The sequence below is a fragment of the Rhincodon typus genome, chromosome 18, assembly GCF_021869965.1.
Source record: "Rhincodon typus isolate 14 chromosome 18, sRhiTyp1.1, whole genome shotgun sequence".
NCBI classification, from domain to species: Eukaryota; Metazoa; Chordata; class Chondrichthyes; order Orectolobiformes; family Rhincodontidae; genus Rhincodon; species Rhincodon typus.
The window spans coordinates 37,602,666-37,619,925 of NC_063349.1; the positions used below are offsets into that span (position 1 = coordinate 37,602,666).

Consider the following 17,260-nt stretch of genomic DNA (forward strand, 5'->3'; position numbering starts at 1 on the left):
AGTTTGAGAAACCTGGTTGGCATGGACGAGCTGGACCAAAGGGTCTGTTTCCATACTGTATGACTCTATCACTCTAAACAGATCTGCGTCTATATGTTCCCACAGTCTGATTGGTAATGTTGCGGGTATCAATGGCTCTCATTATTGATGACACAGGTCTTGCAACTGGTGATAAGATCCTCAACATACTTGGTGACCTTAGGCCACAACACTGCTGACCAAACTCTGTAATTGGTGATCAATAAGTGTCCCTTTTCAATGATGCACAACTTCCTGAGGATATCTTTGTTCTAGCCAACCCTGACCACAATACTAATGAATGTTGGGACATCCCTGGTCTCTCAATTGCTCCTATTGGATCTGGCCAAGCCATCTGTAACTTACAAGGATTGTGCCACTGTGAGTTGAGTATAAGACTCAATTTCATGAATAAACTCAATTTCAAACAAAGATGGGAAGGAGGCAGAATCAGGGGAAAAGGTAACTGGTAAGTGCAACCAGGAGGTGGAAAACGTTGACTGAGGTGATCTGAAGGTAGGGCATCAATAATTAAAATAAGGCAGGTGACAGTGGTTATCAGAAAGGGTGGTGGTAGCATTGGGTGGGGGAAGGGAGGATGCGGGCTGTAGCTATGACTGATGGCACAGCCATTCATTCTGTTTCAAATATTGGCTAATTATTTTGAACAATTATACTTTTCTGGTAGTAGCCAGCAGTGGTCCCTTATAGGATTACATGCTATGCTGTGTGCAGATCTGATTTTCCCTGTCTTCAGCCTTGTGCTGGCTGCCTCAGGGAATATCAATATTGTAGGCAGTGCTTCAGACAGTGATTAGGCCCCTTAATCTGTCAGCAACACTGGAGGCCTAGCTATCCTGTTTAATAAACCAGCATCACAAATCTAATTTTAAGGCATAAAAATACCAAAGAGTTGAAGGTTCTGGAAATCAGAAACAAAGTAGAAATTGCTGGGAAAACTCAGAGGGTCTGGCAGAATCTGTGTAGAGAAGGCAGAGCAAACATTTTGGATCCAGTGATCCTTCTTCAGAACTGAATGTAGCTAGGAAAGGTGGTATATATGTTGAAGATGAGGTGAGGGGACAGGGGAGGAGTAAACGATGGAGTCCAGAGAGATAGAGAACAACAGTTGGGCAGATAATGGAACAGGTAAAGTTAACATGGGAGAATCAGTGGGTTTGTGTATAGTGCAGACCATGTGATGACAAGGGCTGGTATGAGGGAATTGGGTAAGAACATGGGAGAAGGTGCTAATGCTCTAAAATTATTGAACTCTGTTGCAAAGTATTTGTGAATTGGAAGGCAGGAGGTTAGAATTTGTTGGTAAAAATGATGGTGGGAAAAAGTGTGCGTAGTCACTTTAAGGGGGGAGTTTTTTTTGTGCTTAGGGATTTTTAAAAAATGTATGTCTGTGAGCAGTATCTGGTGGTTGCCAGTACAGACAGCCTCAAAAGTGAAACAAGTGTATCAAAAAAAAATCCTTACAGATGGCAAGCAAAACAGCAGTCTTGCTTTGATGTTGTGACAAGTTTGAATTTGGCCAATTAATTTAAAACAAGCACCTAGATACAGAAAACCAATTGGATTTAAATCTGATGGTGTTGACAACATTGAACCAATCCTACGTAAGACATACTGTTATGTCATTACAGGTTTAAAGATGAGGGCATTTCTGAAAATCGGGAGACAGCCAACTGCCATCTGAAAGAGTGGGCCAACGTTTAGCTATAGCGATAAAGAAGTGTAAGACTGGCTCTCACAAACTTCATAAGCTCTCCAAAAAGAGCCATCAAAAGTACCAAGGCAGTTTACGTTAAAGACTGCATCGATGAAATTGCAGAGAAACCCTTCTAACAGCAGAATTGGCAGAAGAAAGGCATTTGTGGCAGAGAGTTCTAGAAGACACACAGTCTGTGTGAGTTTGGAGAGATTAATTTTTAATTTATTGTTTTCTTATTGATCAGGTTTATATAAATGGGTCTTGCATCTATTCGAATAGCATTCCATTAGAATTTAGTTAAGTTAGGGAATAGCTAGTACTTAGGGGAAATTGTTCAGTATTTTAGTAATTCTGTTAATTTGTTCATTGTTAGAGTTAAATAAATAAACTGTTTCTTGTTATTTATAAAGTGGAAACTGGGGATTGTCTTTATTTTAACAACTATTAACAGGTTATGAGGGGAAAGGCAAGTTTCTCTGGGTGTTCTGGGGGGTAATAATTAGAGGGGAACCTCTATTCACGTCATAACAGATTGGGGCTTGCGTTTTAGTTTAATCATCAGAGGGGTTCGGCTATTCTCCCTGTGTAACAAAAATATGTGGAAGCTTGTCCGGGATTTTTATCCGGGACCTCTTGCACCCCAAGTGAGAATCATACCCCAGGATATTGAGTCCCAAAGGCTGTAGGGTTCCCAGTGATGCTGTGCTTCCAGAAAATGAGATGCTGTACTTCCAGCTTGCGCTCAAGCACTGTAGCAAGCCTGAGACAGAGATATTGGCCAGGGAACACGATGGTGCTTTGAAGTGGCAGGCAACAGGAAGCTCAGGGTCATTTTTGCAGACAGAACAGTTGCTGTGCAAAGCGGTTGCCTTGTCTGTGCTTCATCTCCCCAATGTAGAGCAGATGGCATTGTGAGCACTGAGTACAGAAGACTACCTTGAGTCAACTACAGGCAAATAACTGCTTCATCTGGAAGATGTGTCTAGGGCCTTGGATAGTGAGGAGGGAGGAAGTAAATGGGCAGGTGCTACAGGAAGACGGGACAGCCCTGAGTCTATCCTGATGGGGAATGGATGTCTAAAGGGATTACAGGTCCATGGTGAAGAAGAGGTGACTGGAATCCACGAACTGGAAATTCTGAAACTGACATAAAGTGTCAGAAAGCAAATGTAAGTGGGAAGGGACTGGACAAGGGGAGAAAAAATTGAGTCAAGGTAGGAAGAGATAAGTTCTGTAGGGTAGGGATGGGCAGAAACAATGGGTCTGCCCAGGCAATCCTCTTTGTTGAATTTGGGAAGGAGGTAGAAGCAGGCTGTGGGGCTGGGGACTATGAATTGGAGGCAGTGGGAGGGAGTTGCCCACATGAAATGAGATTAGTGACCATTGTGGACACAATAACCTGGTGTACAATGGTGGGGTCATGTTCCAGGCAGAGATAGGAGAAAGTGGCGCTCAGCCACTGCAATGCAGAGGCCAGAATGTCAGACAGCAACAATGTCATCCTTGTTGACAGGCTTGATTACATAGTCAGGGTTGGATCTGAGGCAAATTTTAAGGCATGTTGTTATATCCTTTTTAATAAAACAAATCAATTATTTCAGCATTTGCACTGTGTATCATGAGCTCATGCTCCCTTCCAAAATGAATTTGTGCCAATTATCTGCAAAAATGAATTTACATTCTCTTTGTCGTTTAAAAGGTAAGAACTGAAGTATTGCTGAGAGAAGATATATTTCGTTGAAGCTTATGTTTTGCATTCATTGGGGCAATTCACAAGACTAACACTTTAAGGGGTAAAATCAACATTTATAATGTATAAAATTAGGATTATTTTAACTGCGTAAATTGGGATTCTTGGGATTTGTCCTGATGAACGCCAGGATGAAACTCTTTAATAACATATGACTTTTTCAACAATACTCATTAATGTTAATTTTCCTGTGAAAAACATTGCTTGCTGACAATATATTATAGTTTGGTCAAACCAAACTGTTTGATTCAGTTGGGTGAATTTTGGTTTTTATCATTAGATAGAGCACTATACATAGCTTAATCCTTCATCTTTGAGCAGTTAAAATTTGATAATGACCTGACTAACTTGTTTTCTCTGAAGCTGCATTCCTTTCTGACTGTAATATTATTACATTAATTAATCCAAGGAAAGTCACAGCACCTTCCACAGCCATTAGGTAGGACTCAGGCTTAGAGGCAAGAATGCTTCCCATCACATCAGTTGGCCTCCTAACTCTTGACATAGATTTCAGCTTATTTAAAACATCCATAAAAATAGTTAAGGAATGCATTATTGGAATCTTAAAAATCTATTAAAGTTTACAGAAATATGTTAAACCATTGGATGTATTAGGATTTAAAAATAACATATGATATGGGGCATATTTAATGGAGGCTTGTTGTATTGTAACAAACTAAAGCAGACTGAAAGCAACAGTGGTAAAACCATGAATGCATACCTCATTACAATTGGAATGGACTGGAAATGCTGTCATAGTAAAAGAACAAACACTTTATGGATAGAAATAAAAGTTATACCTTCAGCATGTATTAGATAGAATACATAAAATTACAATCTACTACTTGAATATACTGTGGATTTGGAGCACAACCAAATAGTCATTGAGTTATAACATATCAACAGTGACCTGGTAAATAACACGGTGGTCCATTTAAATTAACTATACTCTGATCGTTACATTAAATTGGCAAATACGGCTGGATAAAGAAAATACAAAACAAAATAAGTTTTAAAGTTGATCCCTAAATATTTGTATCTTGGCCTTACATCATTTTTGTGTCATACTGGATATATTGGGTGGATATTCCCAACATGCGAAAGGTACATTTGTAAATAGCAATTCTATCTCCTTCCTGTCTTTTTAAAAACATTTTGTAAAAGTTACGTTGCTCATTCCCATCCACCTGCTTACGTTAACTGTAGTAATGGCATGGGCATGGTAAAGGAAAGGTCAATTGAGCTTTTAACAATTAACACTTAATTATTTATTTACATATGATGGGTGGGATGGCCATTTTGACACTCACCAGATAAGCTTGGTGGCTGGTGTGAAGATGATCGGGTGGTTATTTTACATGTCCCCACTCCTGACCATCGAAAACAAGCCTGGTGGGCACACATAAAATCCAGCCCACAGTGTTATAGCACTGTTAAATATTCATGTTTAAAAATTACTTGAATTTTTAAAAATCATTGTTAGCCATATATAGTTAGCAGATAGTATGCAGGAATTTCAGCAATGTATTCTAATCTCTGGTTTCAGATACTCATAATTGTTCATGTTTCATTTATGCTGTTAAATTTGACATCTGATCCCAATTTGATTACAGGAAATACTTGTAATTCTTTCTCTGCTATTGATGATTCTACATGTATTGACACTGTTCAAGTGTGAATTCAAGGATACCAAGATTATCAGAATATCAAGTTTATTAAAATATGATAAAAGTCACTCACTGTTCTCGATGTTGGGGGTGCCGATGGGCTTGTAAGTGACACCATCTCTTGGATCGCCAGTCTGAGTTTTAAGCGATGAAGAGGATTACTGATTCCAATTTCTCTTTGGATCTCAGTGTCAGACAGGGCAGACATGATGGCACCACTTTTCACATTTGCACGGCAAGCAGCAACATACCATGCAGGCATTCCAAGCCACAGCTATATAGCAGAAAAACATAATTCACTCATTCTCCAGATTGTTAAAGTATGCTTAAGTGGCTAACACACAATATACAATTAATGTACAGGAAGGTATTTATAATAAACAGTAACAATTCATTCTACTCACTCAATAAGTTGATCTGTACATGGCATGTTTTTGCAACAAATGGAACACCATATATTAATTAAATTTGCTTTCCATATTTTCTTCCTGTTTTGTTTTTCTTTCAATATATTTTATTTTAATCTACCTCTCCATTCATTCTCTGATTCATTGATCCAAAAGTATTGTCAAATTTCTTGTTTCAACAGCAAGCAGTAGTTCTTGACTATAATACCATTGTCTCTGCTGTCAAATTTTCAGGCTTGCAGCAATGGTAGCTCTTTTGCCCTTCGTAGCTCTTAGGGCACCCTGGCCCTTGCCCATAACTCGTTCTCCAGTACACTGATGTCTTCATTGATGCTGCTTTCCTCTCTCATCCGGAATTGGAAAAACTTATTTATTTCACTTCCAATTTTCACCCTGCTCTCATCTTCACGTGGTCCATCTCTGACTCCTCCATTTGCTTCCTCGACATTCCCATGACAAACCTACTGACTCCTCAGTTACCTTGATTATACATCCTCACACCTTCATTCCTGGAAAGACTCTATTCCATTGTCTCAGTTTCTCTGCCTCTGCTGCATTTGTTCCGAAGATGCCAGCTTCTACAAGGGTGTCTCCGAAATGTCCACCTTCTTCCTCAACCGAGATTCTCCACCACCTTGGTTGATAGGGCCCTCAACCCATGTCCGATTCATCTCCCACATTTCAACCCTCACCCCCTCTCTTCCCTCCCTTAACAGTGAGGGTCATGCTCCCAAGAAACCCACAGCACCTTACCATGCGATCACAGCATGTAACATCTGCCTGTTTACTTCTTCTGTCCTCACTATCCAAGGCCCAGACACACCTTCCAGGTGAAGCAACAATTTTGCTGCTCACAATTTGGTCTCCTCTACACTGGGGAGATTAAACACATATCAGGCGACTTGCATTACAAACACCTATATTCTGTCTGCAAGAATGACCCTGAGCTCCCTGTCGCTTGCCACTTCAACCCACTAACTTGTTCCATGGCCAATATCTCTGCCTCAGGCTTGCTGCAGTGCATCATTGAAGCTCAGTGAAACCTGGAATAACAGCAACTCATTTCTGCTTTGGACCTCTGCAACGTTCAGGGCTTAATATCGAGTTGAATAGTTTTAGGGCCTGAACACCCTTTCCCATGTCACTACCTTAATCCCCACATTCCAGGCCTTGTTCTCACATGGGCTGCTACCATAACCATCCCACTGTCAGCTACTTATGGTCCCAATTAGCAGCTATTGAATCACCCAGACTGACCTCTACCCGTTCCTTTTTCTGTCCAACTGTTGTTCTCTTTCCTTGGTCTTCATCACCACAAATTGTTTACTCCACCTTCCTCCATCCACCCCATCTTCAGCATATATACTAACCTTTACTAAGCTACAATCAGTTCTGAAGTAGGGTCACTGGATCTGAAATGTTAACTCTGCTTTCTCTCCACAGATGCTGCTAGACCTGCTGAGTTTTCCAAGGAATTTCTGGTTTTTCTTCTGCAGTTCATTTGTCCACTCCTTCAAAGCTAAATTTTGCCATGGAACTCCTATGCTGGGAGAGTGTCTGGGACACATAAAAGACAAAAACCAAGGAATCCAAGTTGTTTGGGTTCTGACCAAAATAAGCTGCAAGGCTGATGTCTTAATCGAAAAATCAGTTCAATTTCTAAAACAAGATCAGGATAAGAAAAAAAAGCACTCAGTGTATAACCAGAATATGAGCTGGGAACATATATGCATAACTCATAATCAAAAAACTGCGCTATTTTCTTGTTCTGGTTCATTGCCTTTCATTTACAAGAGTTTTCCAACTGGCTGCTGAAATAACCTTATAGAGGCAGGGGAATATCATCACCAAGTCATCCTTTACTCACACATGAGCAATCCTTCACTACAGTACTGCCTCTTACAGAGTCAGGCACCAGACTGTCAGTATCTCTGACATTCAACCCTTTTATGTCAGCCTGGGCTCCCTGATTGGACCAGATTAACAGCCCCAATCTGGGAACTCGTTCTACGAGGGCCAGCTGGCTGCCCTCATTACAATCATTACATCCCTCTCCCTCTGAATCCATGGACATAGGCTAGTCCTTTTTCTAGGTCAGCCTCCTGGGGCATTTTAGCACGGGGTCAGGTTTCTCCGGCTTGGCATCTGACACCAGTGGCATGTAATGCATGGGAGCTTCCCTCTTGCACCAGCAGCACCTCACTAGAATTTCACTCTTCTTCTGGTGGCAAAGGAGTCGAGGTGACTACTTCTGTCACGTCCATCTCTGATTCAGAGGCCCGAGTTATGCCTGTCTCTTTGTGGGGTATGTGGAACATTCCTTGTTCCAGTCTTATTCCGGTTTCCGTCCAGCACTCTTTCTCTGGTATATTGATGATATCATCTGTGCTGCTTCCCTCTCTCATCCTGAATTGGAAAAGTTTATCTAATTCACTTACAATATCCACTCCACTCTCAACTTCACCTGGTCCATCTCTGACTCCTTCCTTCCCTTCCTCGACATCTCTGTTTCCATTTCTGGGGATAGGCTGGCCACCAATATCCACTAAAAACCCAGTGACTTCCACAATTACCTTGACTATACATCCTCACACCCTGCTTCCTGTAAAGACTCTATTCCGCTGTCCCAGTTACTCCCTCTCCATTGCATCTGTTCTGATATTTGCCAATTTTGACAAGGGGGTCTTTGAAATGTCAAACTTCTTCCTCAACCAAGGATTCCTAAGCACTAGTCAATAGGGCCCTCAGCCAGGTCCGACCTATCTCCTGCACTTTGGCCCTCACCAGCTCTCTTCCATCCAACAACAGCAACAGGGCCCCCCTTTGTTCTCACCTACATCTCACCAGCATCCACATCCAAAGGATCATTAACTGCCATTTCCACTGCATCCAGTGGGATGCCACCACCAGACACATATTCCTCGCTCCTACCTTGTCAGCCTTCTGCCAGGACCATTCCCTCTGGGTTACCCTGGTACACTCCTCCTTCACTTCCAACATGCCCCCACAGTTCCTTGGCACCCTCTCCTGCAATTGCAGAAGGTGTAACACCTGTCCATTTACTTCCTCCCTCCTCCAACGCCCCAAACACACCTTCCAGCTGAGGCAGGACATTATGGGCACTTTACTCAATATAGTCTACTACATTCACTGCACACGATGTGGTCACCTCTACATTGTGGAAACGAAGCGCAGACTGGATTACTGCTTTTCAGAACATACGCATTCTGTCCACAAAAAACACTCTGAGCTTCCAGTTACCTGCTACTTCAACACACCACTGTATTCCCTGGCCAACATTTCTGCCTTGGGCTTGCTGCAGTGCCCCAGTGAAGCTCAGCGCAAGCTGGTGGAACAGCACTCAGTTTCCACTGGGAACACTGTAATCTTCAGGACTCAATATCGAGTTCAATAATTTTAGGGCTTGAAGCCATGTCCTTACCTCAACTCCCACACACAACCCACTGGCATGTACTAATAGTCCTGATTAACAGCTAATGCCCTAGACTGACCTTTAACCACTCCTTTCTTTGTCCAACTGTTTTTCTGTCTCTTTGGGCTCTATCTTCACTTACCGTTTACTCTTCTCCCACTCATCAACCCATCTTCTACATAAATAGCAATCTTTTCCATGTTACCATCAGTTCTGAAGAAGGGTCACTGAACCTGAACTGTTAACTTTGATTTCTCTCCACAGATACTGCCAGATCTGCTAAGTTTTCCAAGCAATTTCCATTTCTGTTTTTGTTTCTGATACAGAGGACTCGACAATTTTTGGCAGAGAGGGTGAATCCAGCAGCATTTCTGAAGGTTGCGAGAAGCAGGGCACATTTTGCTCCTACAATGTTTGCAAATTCGTGGCTTTCATATGGTCCACATGACTATACAGGACTGTCACACCTACCTGAACTTTATACATCACCGGTCCTGACCTTGTTTCAACCATGCCTCTTACCCATGCAGGGCCGTTTATGTGATTCTTACACCAAATGTCACCCCCTCTGTCAAACTGTCTCTCTCGCTTAGTGGAGTCTTGGGTCTGGCAATGGAGTTTCTAATGCTGTTTCACCCTCCCCCCACCCCGGTCTGGGAATATCAAACTTAACCTGGTGCAAAGTCTTCTTTAGAAACACTTCAGCTGTTATCCCTGTAGTTGCATGTGGGGTAGTCCTGTAATCAAACAAGAACTGTGACAGTGTGGTATCTAGCGTGGCTGTAGGCTATTTCTTCAATCCAACCTTCAATGTTTCAAACCCTCTTTCTGCCAGGCCATTGGATGATGGTTGGTATGGAGCAGTCCTTAAATGTTGAATGTTATTTGTCTTTTAGAAACAACCAAATTCCCTGCTGATGAATGATAGCCCTTTATCTGTGACTAATACTTCCAGGACTCCGTGCGTTGCAAAAGATGTTTTTCTATTGTTGTTCCAGTGGTTGACGAATGGAGCTTTTGTCTATCCAACCACTTTGAGTGTCTACAATGACTAAGAACATTGAACCTAAGAAAACACCTGCATAGTTGACATGCAACCGAGTCTAAGACTCAGGGGCGGCATGGTGGCTCAGTGGTTAGCACTGCTGCCTCACAGTGCCAGGGACCCGGGTTTGAGTCCACTCTTGGGCGACTGTGTGGAATTTGCATGTTCTCCCTGTGTCTGCACGGGTTTCCTCTGAGTGCTCCGGTTTCCTCCCACAGTCCAAAGATGTGCAGGCTAGGTGGATTGGCCATGCTGAATTGCCCATAGCGTTCAGGGATGTGCAGATTAGGTGGGTTATGGGGAATGGGTCTGGATGGGATGTTTTAAGGGTCAGTGTGGACTTGTTGGGCCAAAGGGCCTGTTTCCACACTGTAGGGATTCTATGATCTATGATCTACCTGGCCATTCCCACAGATGTGGGGGAGCTGCTGGTGGTAACCTTTGTCTTTGTTGAAACCCTGGGCACTCCCCTTTTACTGCAACCATGGCTGCATCCAAGCCTGGCCACCAGGCATAACATCTCATCAACAACTTCATTTTGGAGATTCCTAAATGGCCCTGGTGGAGCTCAGTCAGTATTTGATGGTGACCTTTGCTTGGGACAATCACTCTTGCTCCCCAGAACAGTATTCCGTTCTCTACCATGCGCCGATCTCTCCAGGTCCAAAAAGTTTTCAAATCTAGTTGTGACGGCCCTTTGGTTTCCCCCATTAATACCAGTCACTTCAGTTTGGAAAGGAGTGGATCTTTCTGTGTCCAAAGTCAGATATGGTTAGCTGTGACTGGGAGCACATGCAGAAAATTTAATATCATTACAGATGCTTCAATTTGGGGTACCATCTATGGTGTATCCGCTAATGGGAGGCTGCTCACATTCACTCCTTGCACTCCTGGATGATGTTCTAAGTTGTAATTGTAAGTGCTTAGTATTAGAGCCCACTGCTGAACACTATGGGCGGCAATGTTTTGTCCTTTTTAAGCAGTCAAAGTCAGAGTTTGACGTTTGTGATTATCACAAATTACCATCCATAAAGATATTGGTAAAACTTCCTAACTCCAGATATGACCACCAATTTTTTTATATCTGGGAGTACTTATGGTCTGCATTAGCCAAAGTCCTGGAATCATAAGCTATTGGGAGTTCCTCTCCAGTGGACCACCAATAAACCAGTACCATCCCGATGCCATATGGGGAGGCAACGCTTGTCAATACCAGGTCTTTCTTGGGATCATTTTATGCCATCACATTAGAGGATGATAGCTGTTTCTTTATTTCATTGAAAGCTAGGGCATGTCTATGAGACCATTTCCAAAGCTGACCCTTTTTTAGAAGTTAATGTAAAGGAGCCAGGAGAGATGCCAGGTTGTGTATGAACTTGCAATAATAATTTACTAGCCCTAGAAATGACCTAAACACCTGGACTTATGTGGGACCAGGGCACCTTTGACTTTATCTTCCAACAGATGTGACCCGGCCTTGTCAACTCTGCAGCCCAAGTAGGTCACTTAGGGAGCCTGGAACACACATTTTCCCTTCTAAGGCATACGCCTACCTCGGAAAAATTCCTTAGGACCATACCTAAGTTCTGTACGTGTTCCTTATTGTTTTCCCTGTAACCAGGACTTTATCTAGGTAAATGGTGACCTGAGTTAGACCTGCAAAAATATTTTCCATTGTCTGTTGAAAAATCAAACAAGCCATCAATACCCAAAATAGCAGTGTCATATATTGGGACAAACGCTTATGGGTATTAATTGTAGCATACTTCTGGGAATCCTGGTCTAAATGCAAGCAAGCGTGACTCAAGAAGCTTCGTGTAAGGACAGCACCCCACCCGGCTAGCTTTGCATTTAAATCCACTATCCGAGGGATTGGGTATTTATCCAGTTGCAAAAAAAGGTTTATGGTTCATTTAAAATCTTCACAAAGATAAACTGATCCAACAGGCTTCAAAATCAGCATGAGTTCAGAGCGAATTTTATTAAAAACTGGTTCTGCAATCACTGATTCAGTCACACTGGTATCGGCCTCCATTACAAGCGGATGACCATTTAACCAGATATTTATCCTGACTGGCTCTGTTTTGGACGTTGCTAAACAATTTAACTGTCCCAGATCAGGTATAGGTAGACTTTCCAGGGTGTGAACTCTCCTGGACATCCTCCTAGATTCCGGCCTATGAATCATCTTACTCAGTTTAGGTGCAGTAGGACACTTTTTGTGTCTCAAGTCCGTATACTGGCAACAACTACAATAGCTTACTGACCAGGATCCTGAAAAAATTTTTAACCATTTGGCAGAGGCTTGTCTTTGTTTTGGGGTTTTGCTGTGGGTTAACCTGGAGTCCATCTGATCACAATATATTCTCAATGAGGCTATACAATTGCCTGCACTCAAGTGTGTTCCTCAAGCTCAGGCAGACTGGCGAGGGAGTCCACTTCCAGTTGTATACTTTGAAACTCGTATGCTGCACTTGCCACATTTCCTAATGATAAAGCCAGTGGAAGCACCTGTTTCAAATCCAATTGATCTTCAGCTGGCAGGCATTTTTGCATAGTTTTATCCTTAATTCTGCATCCCAGACTGCCTCTAAGCATCTCCTTAAGTGTTAAACCAAATTCACAGGCTTCTCTGTCATCTTGACCCAGTCAAAAACCCCGATACAGATTTTCCCGGTTCTCGAATTGCTGAATAAAAGTGATAGCACTTTAGAATTAGAGGAGACTTGGGTTAGTAATATTCCTAAATTATTTCAGTCAATTCTTGAAAGTTTTTCACATCTCATGTGTCAGGGAAAGCTAGGCTCCTAATGACAGAAAAAGCTGCAGCTCTACAGGCTGTCGGGAGAATTACTCATTGCTTTTCATTTGTCACAATGTCAATTGTCTGGAAAAATAATGCATTCTTTCCACGTACTAGGCCCAAATCTTTGATACTCTCAATTGAGAGACAACTGTGGTTTAACCCAAGGACCACCACATTTCAGGCAGGAGGCAAGGTTGAGAAAGTGGGACCTTATCAGCAACCTCAGAAGCAGAACCTCAGAAGCTGGAAGAGCACTCCAAGTGTCTTACACTTGGGATTGGGAGTGGAGTCATGGAGGTTAAAAAAAGAGGAAATTGAGCCTTAAGAAGTAAATCAACTTGATCAACTTCTTGGGAGCATTAAACAAAAGCTTTAAAACATTTGGGAATCTTAGGAATTATATAAGTAATGTTATAAATGAATTAGCAAAAACTAATTATCCTATAATAGAATAACATTGTTTTGTGTTACCAGAGTATATAGCAACAAAAATAAAATTATTAATATAAAAATGAAACAATAGATCCATTTTGAATAAAATTAATTTTTGTAGCTATTCTCCCACAGAAATAACCTGTAATTGTAATTTTATAGTTTTATACTTCTGCTACGAAGGCTTACCAGTTGGGAGGTTATATTAAGAACTTGGATATTAGCATCCCACAATTTTAATTTAATTAATTGTTTTGGCAGCGAGGTAGGGCAGGGATGTCGTTAGCCATTCAAACAATCTGAGATACAAACTGCCAGAGATGCAAATTTATGAAGTTTACCCTTGTAATGTCAATAAATCGAACAATGAAAACCATTCCAGTAGAAAGATTTTTGTTTAAATGAATTGTTGTTTAGTCACTTATAAATAGCACATATTGCTCACACAGATTAGTGAAATAATTTGTTAGTGCACTGTTTTTATTCAGCTCTACCTCAAGCCACGCGACGACTGTCGGTCCATCCCATTGTGCAAATGGCAAACCTTTTCTCCGGGCTTCCTCTAACAATTCATGCCTGCAAAGAAAGCCAAAAATCTATACTTGGAAATTGGTCTTGTATTATATTTGGCCATTCTTTATAGCTTAACTTGGACATGGTTCTCAGTTCAAACAAAGAAAGGTGGTGGTATAGGATTATTGTTCAGACTGGAAGCCTGTGACCAGTGGTGTGCTGCAAGCATTGGTGCTGGGTCCTCTGTTGTTTGTCATTCATATAGATGATTTGATTGAGAATATAAGTAGCATGGCTAGTAAATTTGCGGATAACATCAAAATTGGCGGTATAGGAGACAGTAAAGAAGGTTACCTCAGAATACAATGGGATCTTGACCAACGGAGCCAGAGGGCCAAGAAATGGTGGATAGAGTTTAATTTAGATAAATGTGAGGGCAGGACTTACACAGTTAATGATAGGGCCCTGGGGTAAAGAAGACGTTTAGCGTGCTTGCCTTCATTGGTCAGAGCATTGAATACAGAAGTTGTGCGTCATGTTATGGCTGTAGAAGACATTGGTAAAGCCATGTTTGGAATACTGCATATAATTCTGGCACCCTACTGTATGAAGAATGTTATTAATCTAGAAAGTGTGCAAAAAAAGATGTAGAAGTTTGTTACTGAGGCTGGAGAGTCTGAGTTATAAGTAGAGGCTGGATAGGCTGGGACTTTTCTTTCCCTGGAGAACAAGACACCTTATAGAGGTTTATAAAATCATGAGGGGCCTAGATAAGGTGAATAGCCACGATCCTTTCCCCATGATAGGGATGTCCAAAACTAGAGGACGTAGATTTAAGGTGAGAGGTAAAAGATTTAAAAGGCACCTGAGGGGCAACATTTTCACAGAGGGTGGCATGTATATGGAACGAGCTGCTAGAGGAAGTGGTAGAGTTGAGTACAATTACGACATTTAAAAGGCATTTGGACAGGTACATGGATAGGAATGTTTTAGAGGGATATGGGCCAAACACAGTCAAGTGAGACTAGTTCAATTTAGGAATCCTGGGTCGCATTGATGAGTTGGGCCGAAAAGTCTGTTGCCGTGCTGTATGACTCTATGGCTGTATAAAAATTAAGGGTGAAATATATTGTCAGCAAGAGCATAAAATAAGAAATAATTGAACAGCAGTATGTTTCAAATCCCATTTGACTTAATTTACCATGAAAAAGATAGAACTGGAGACTTTCAATTCACGATCATCCATTTTGCATCACCCCTGAGGGCAAGTTTCATCATCTTTGTTTTTAAGTAGCACCTTTCATGTCTTCAGGGCATTCCAAATCTGCCATTATTCTTCTTAAGGAGTAATCACTACTTTATTATTGAAAAACATGTGAGCCTATTTGTACTCATTGATGTTGTACAAACACAAATTATTGGTTAACGATTCTTGATGTCATTGGACAAAGGAAATCTTTTGCCAGATCACTGGAAAAGCTGCATGCTCTTCATAACTTTCTAGTGACCTGTTCTAAAGTTTCAACTAAGTGAAGTTTCCTCTGACATACTGCATGCCCTTAATAAACTGAAATCATTATGTGGAAAAGAAAGTAACACTTCTGGCTCAGAGATTAAATTGCTATCAAGTAACCCAATGAATACTTCAGTTGAATGTAACTGCAAGACCAATATGAATAGCCTCCAATGAAACTCTATGTAAACTCAAAGAGCTTTCAAATAGGCAATTTACAGCCAAAAAATCTCAACGTCAGTTCAACAGTTTGAGACAGTAATTTTTCCTTCCGCTTGATTTTCTTCCCAAGGATAGTGTGTGTTACTCTCCACTATTTTTTACTCTTGTGCATTTTTTGATTCTGTTCAATGAAAGCCCTGGAAGTCAAATGGAAAACATTGTAGCAATGTTTGCCATTGGACTGAGAATTTTGCACTGGGGTCATTAGCCATGCCATTTGAAGTAACATGTTGTTACTCACAACTCATGAGCAAATGCAAAAAAATGATGCAGGTGGTTGCAAACATTCCTGGAATCTGGAAGTCATGCAAAATGTAAGTATTTAGAACTTCCTGGAATGTGTGCACAAAACTACAGGAATAGTTTCATGTGGTTACAACATATGTTTGTGCAATTTATATTTGTCGGTTTCTGTTTCAAATCCACAAATCTTGAGTTCCCTCCTATTTGCATTGCACATTGATTTCCCAGTCTGGGAGACCTTATTTTGAAAAATGATTCAGAGAAAGATGAAGGTTTTAAACTTTTCCTTTGAGTCATTCATCCTCTATCCTTGTCCTCTTTAATACACTTTTTCTATAAAACTGTAAGTATCCCTCTTTTCTATAATGTCCCATCTGTCCTTCTTCAATCTTCCCCTGTGATTATCTCCCTTCATATTCCTCCTGTTCTCTCTGATTCCATACCGATAGAGAACTCAATGCCTACCCTTACCCATATATGCCCCATTTCAGTACACCTGATCACTCTCCCTCCCAAACACACAATCATTGCATTGTGTTCTGCACTCTTGATATGCAGCTTCCACCCATCCTTATCCCCTTGTCCCTAACAGAGATTTGCCCCCATTCATCCTAGTTAGCTTGCCCCAGTATTCCTTCCATTGTCCTTCAAATTCGTACACTCTATGTTTCATTCTCTATCATTTTTTCCTTTTCAATCAACCTTTCTACAAACCTTTTCTTTTGAGTCTTCTTTCATAGAGCCCCCTTTTCATTTCAGATGCCTTTTCAGTTGAGATCATGTCAGGTTTGCTCACATCAGCCAGTGTGGCTGCCTCACTGGGGCAGGCTACTGGGCTCCATCAGTCTTCATGCCTTACACTGTCAGCATTTAACTACAACAAGTAACAGCATAGATGACTATGACTTCTCATGAGCTTGCTGAGCTGGTGACACTTCATCTCCTGCACTGCAAGCTTTTGTTCAAAGAAATGGCTTTTTATGAAGGAGCCAAGTAACAGAAGTTTGTACTCACCAGGGCTTGAAGAAGGTTGGCTACCCCACCAAATACATGACTCATATATAGCTGAGTTTGTGTAAACACATATTTCTAGTTGTTGGCTAACAATATTGTGCCCTTGAATGTAATGCAGCTGATTAGACTGTTAATGAGTATGCACGACATGTTACTGAATGCAAAAAAGGTATCTGCTTTGACCTACATGAAAGGTTCTGACAACCCAATTGCTAAACTTTAAACTGCAGTGAGGAACCTGAGATTTTGCATTCTGTCCAATTAGATTCCCCAAACCATCTTTCTAAAACTTCCATCCTGTCCCTATGTTTCTCCCTTCATAAATGCTACCTGGCCAGCTGAGTACTTCCCACATTTTCTTTTTTTTTTTATTACCTTTAGACTCAACTCAACAGACAGTTCTGCAATACAGCTGTCTGTGTGCCCATCTTCAGCTTGTTGGGGCATCTATTTCTTCAAACATGCTGCAATAACAAT

At 41.3% G+C, this 17,260-nt stretch overlaps 1 protein-coding gene across 1 annotated transcript in view; it reads right to left on the reverse strand.

Moving 5' to 3' along the window:
• The window catches only part of ppfia2 (PTPRF interacting protein alpha 2), a 349,413-nt gene that overhangs the window by 81,958 nt on the left and 250,195 nt on the right, over window positions 1-17,260 (reverse strand). The window contains exons 17-18 of the mRNA XM_048607917.1: window positions 13,773-13,854; window positions 5,229-5,429 (exon numbers count right to left, since the gene is read on the reverse strand). Of these exons, the coding sequence (XP_048463874.1) occupies window positions 5,229-5,429; window positions 13,773-13,854 (283 nt within the window). The remainder of the gene's footprint in view (window positions 1-5,228; window positions 5,430-13,772; window positions 13,855-17,260) is intronic.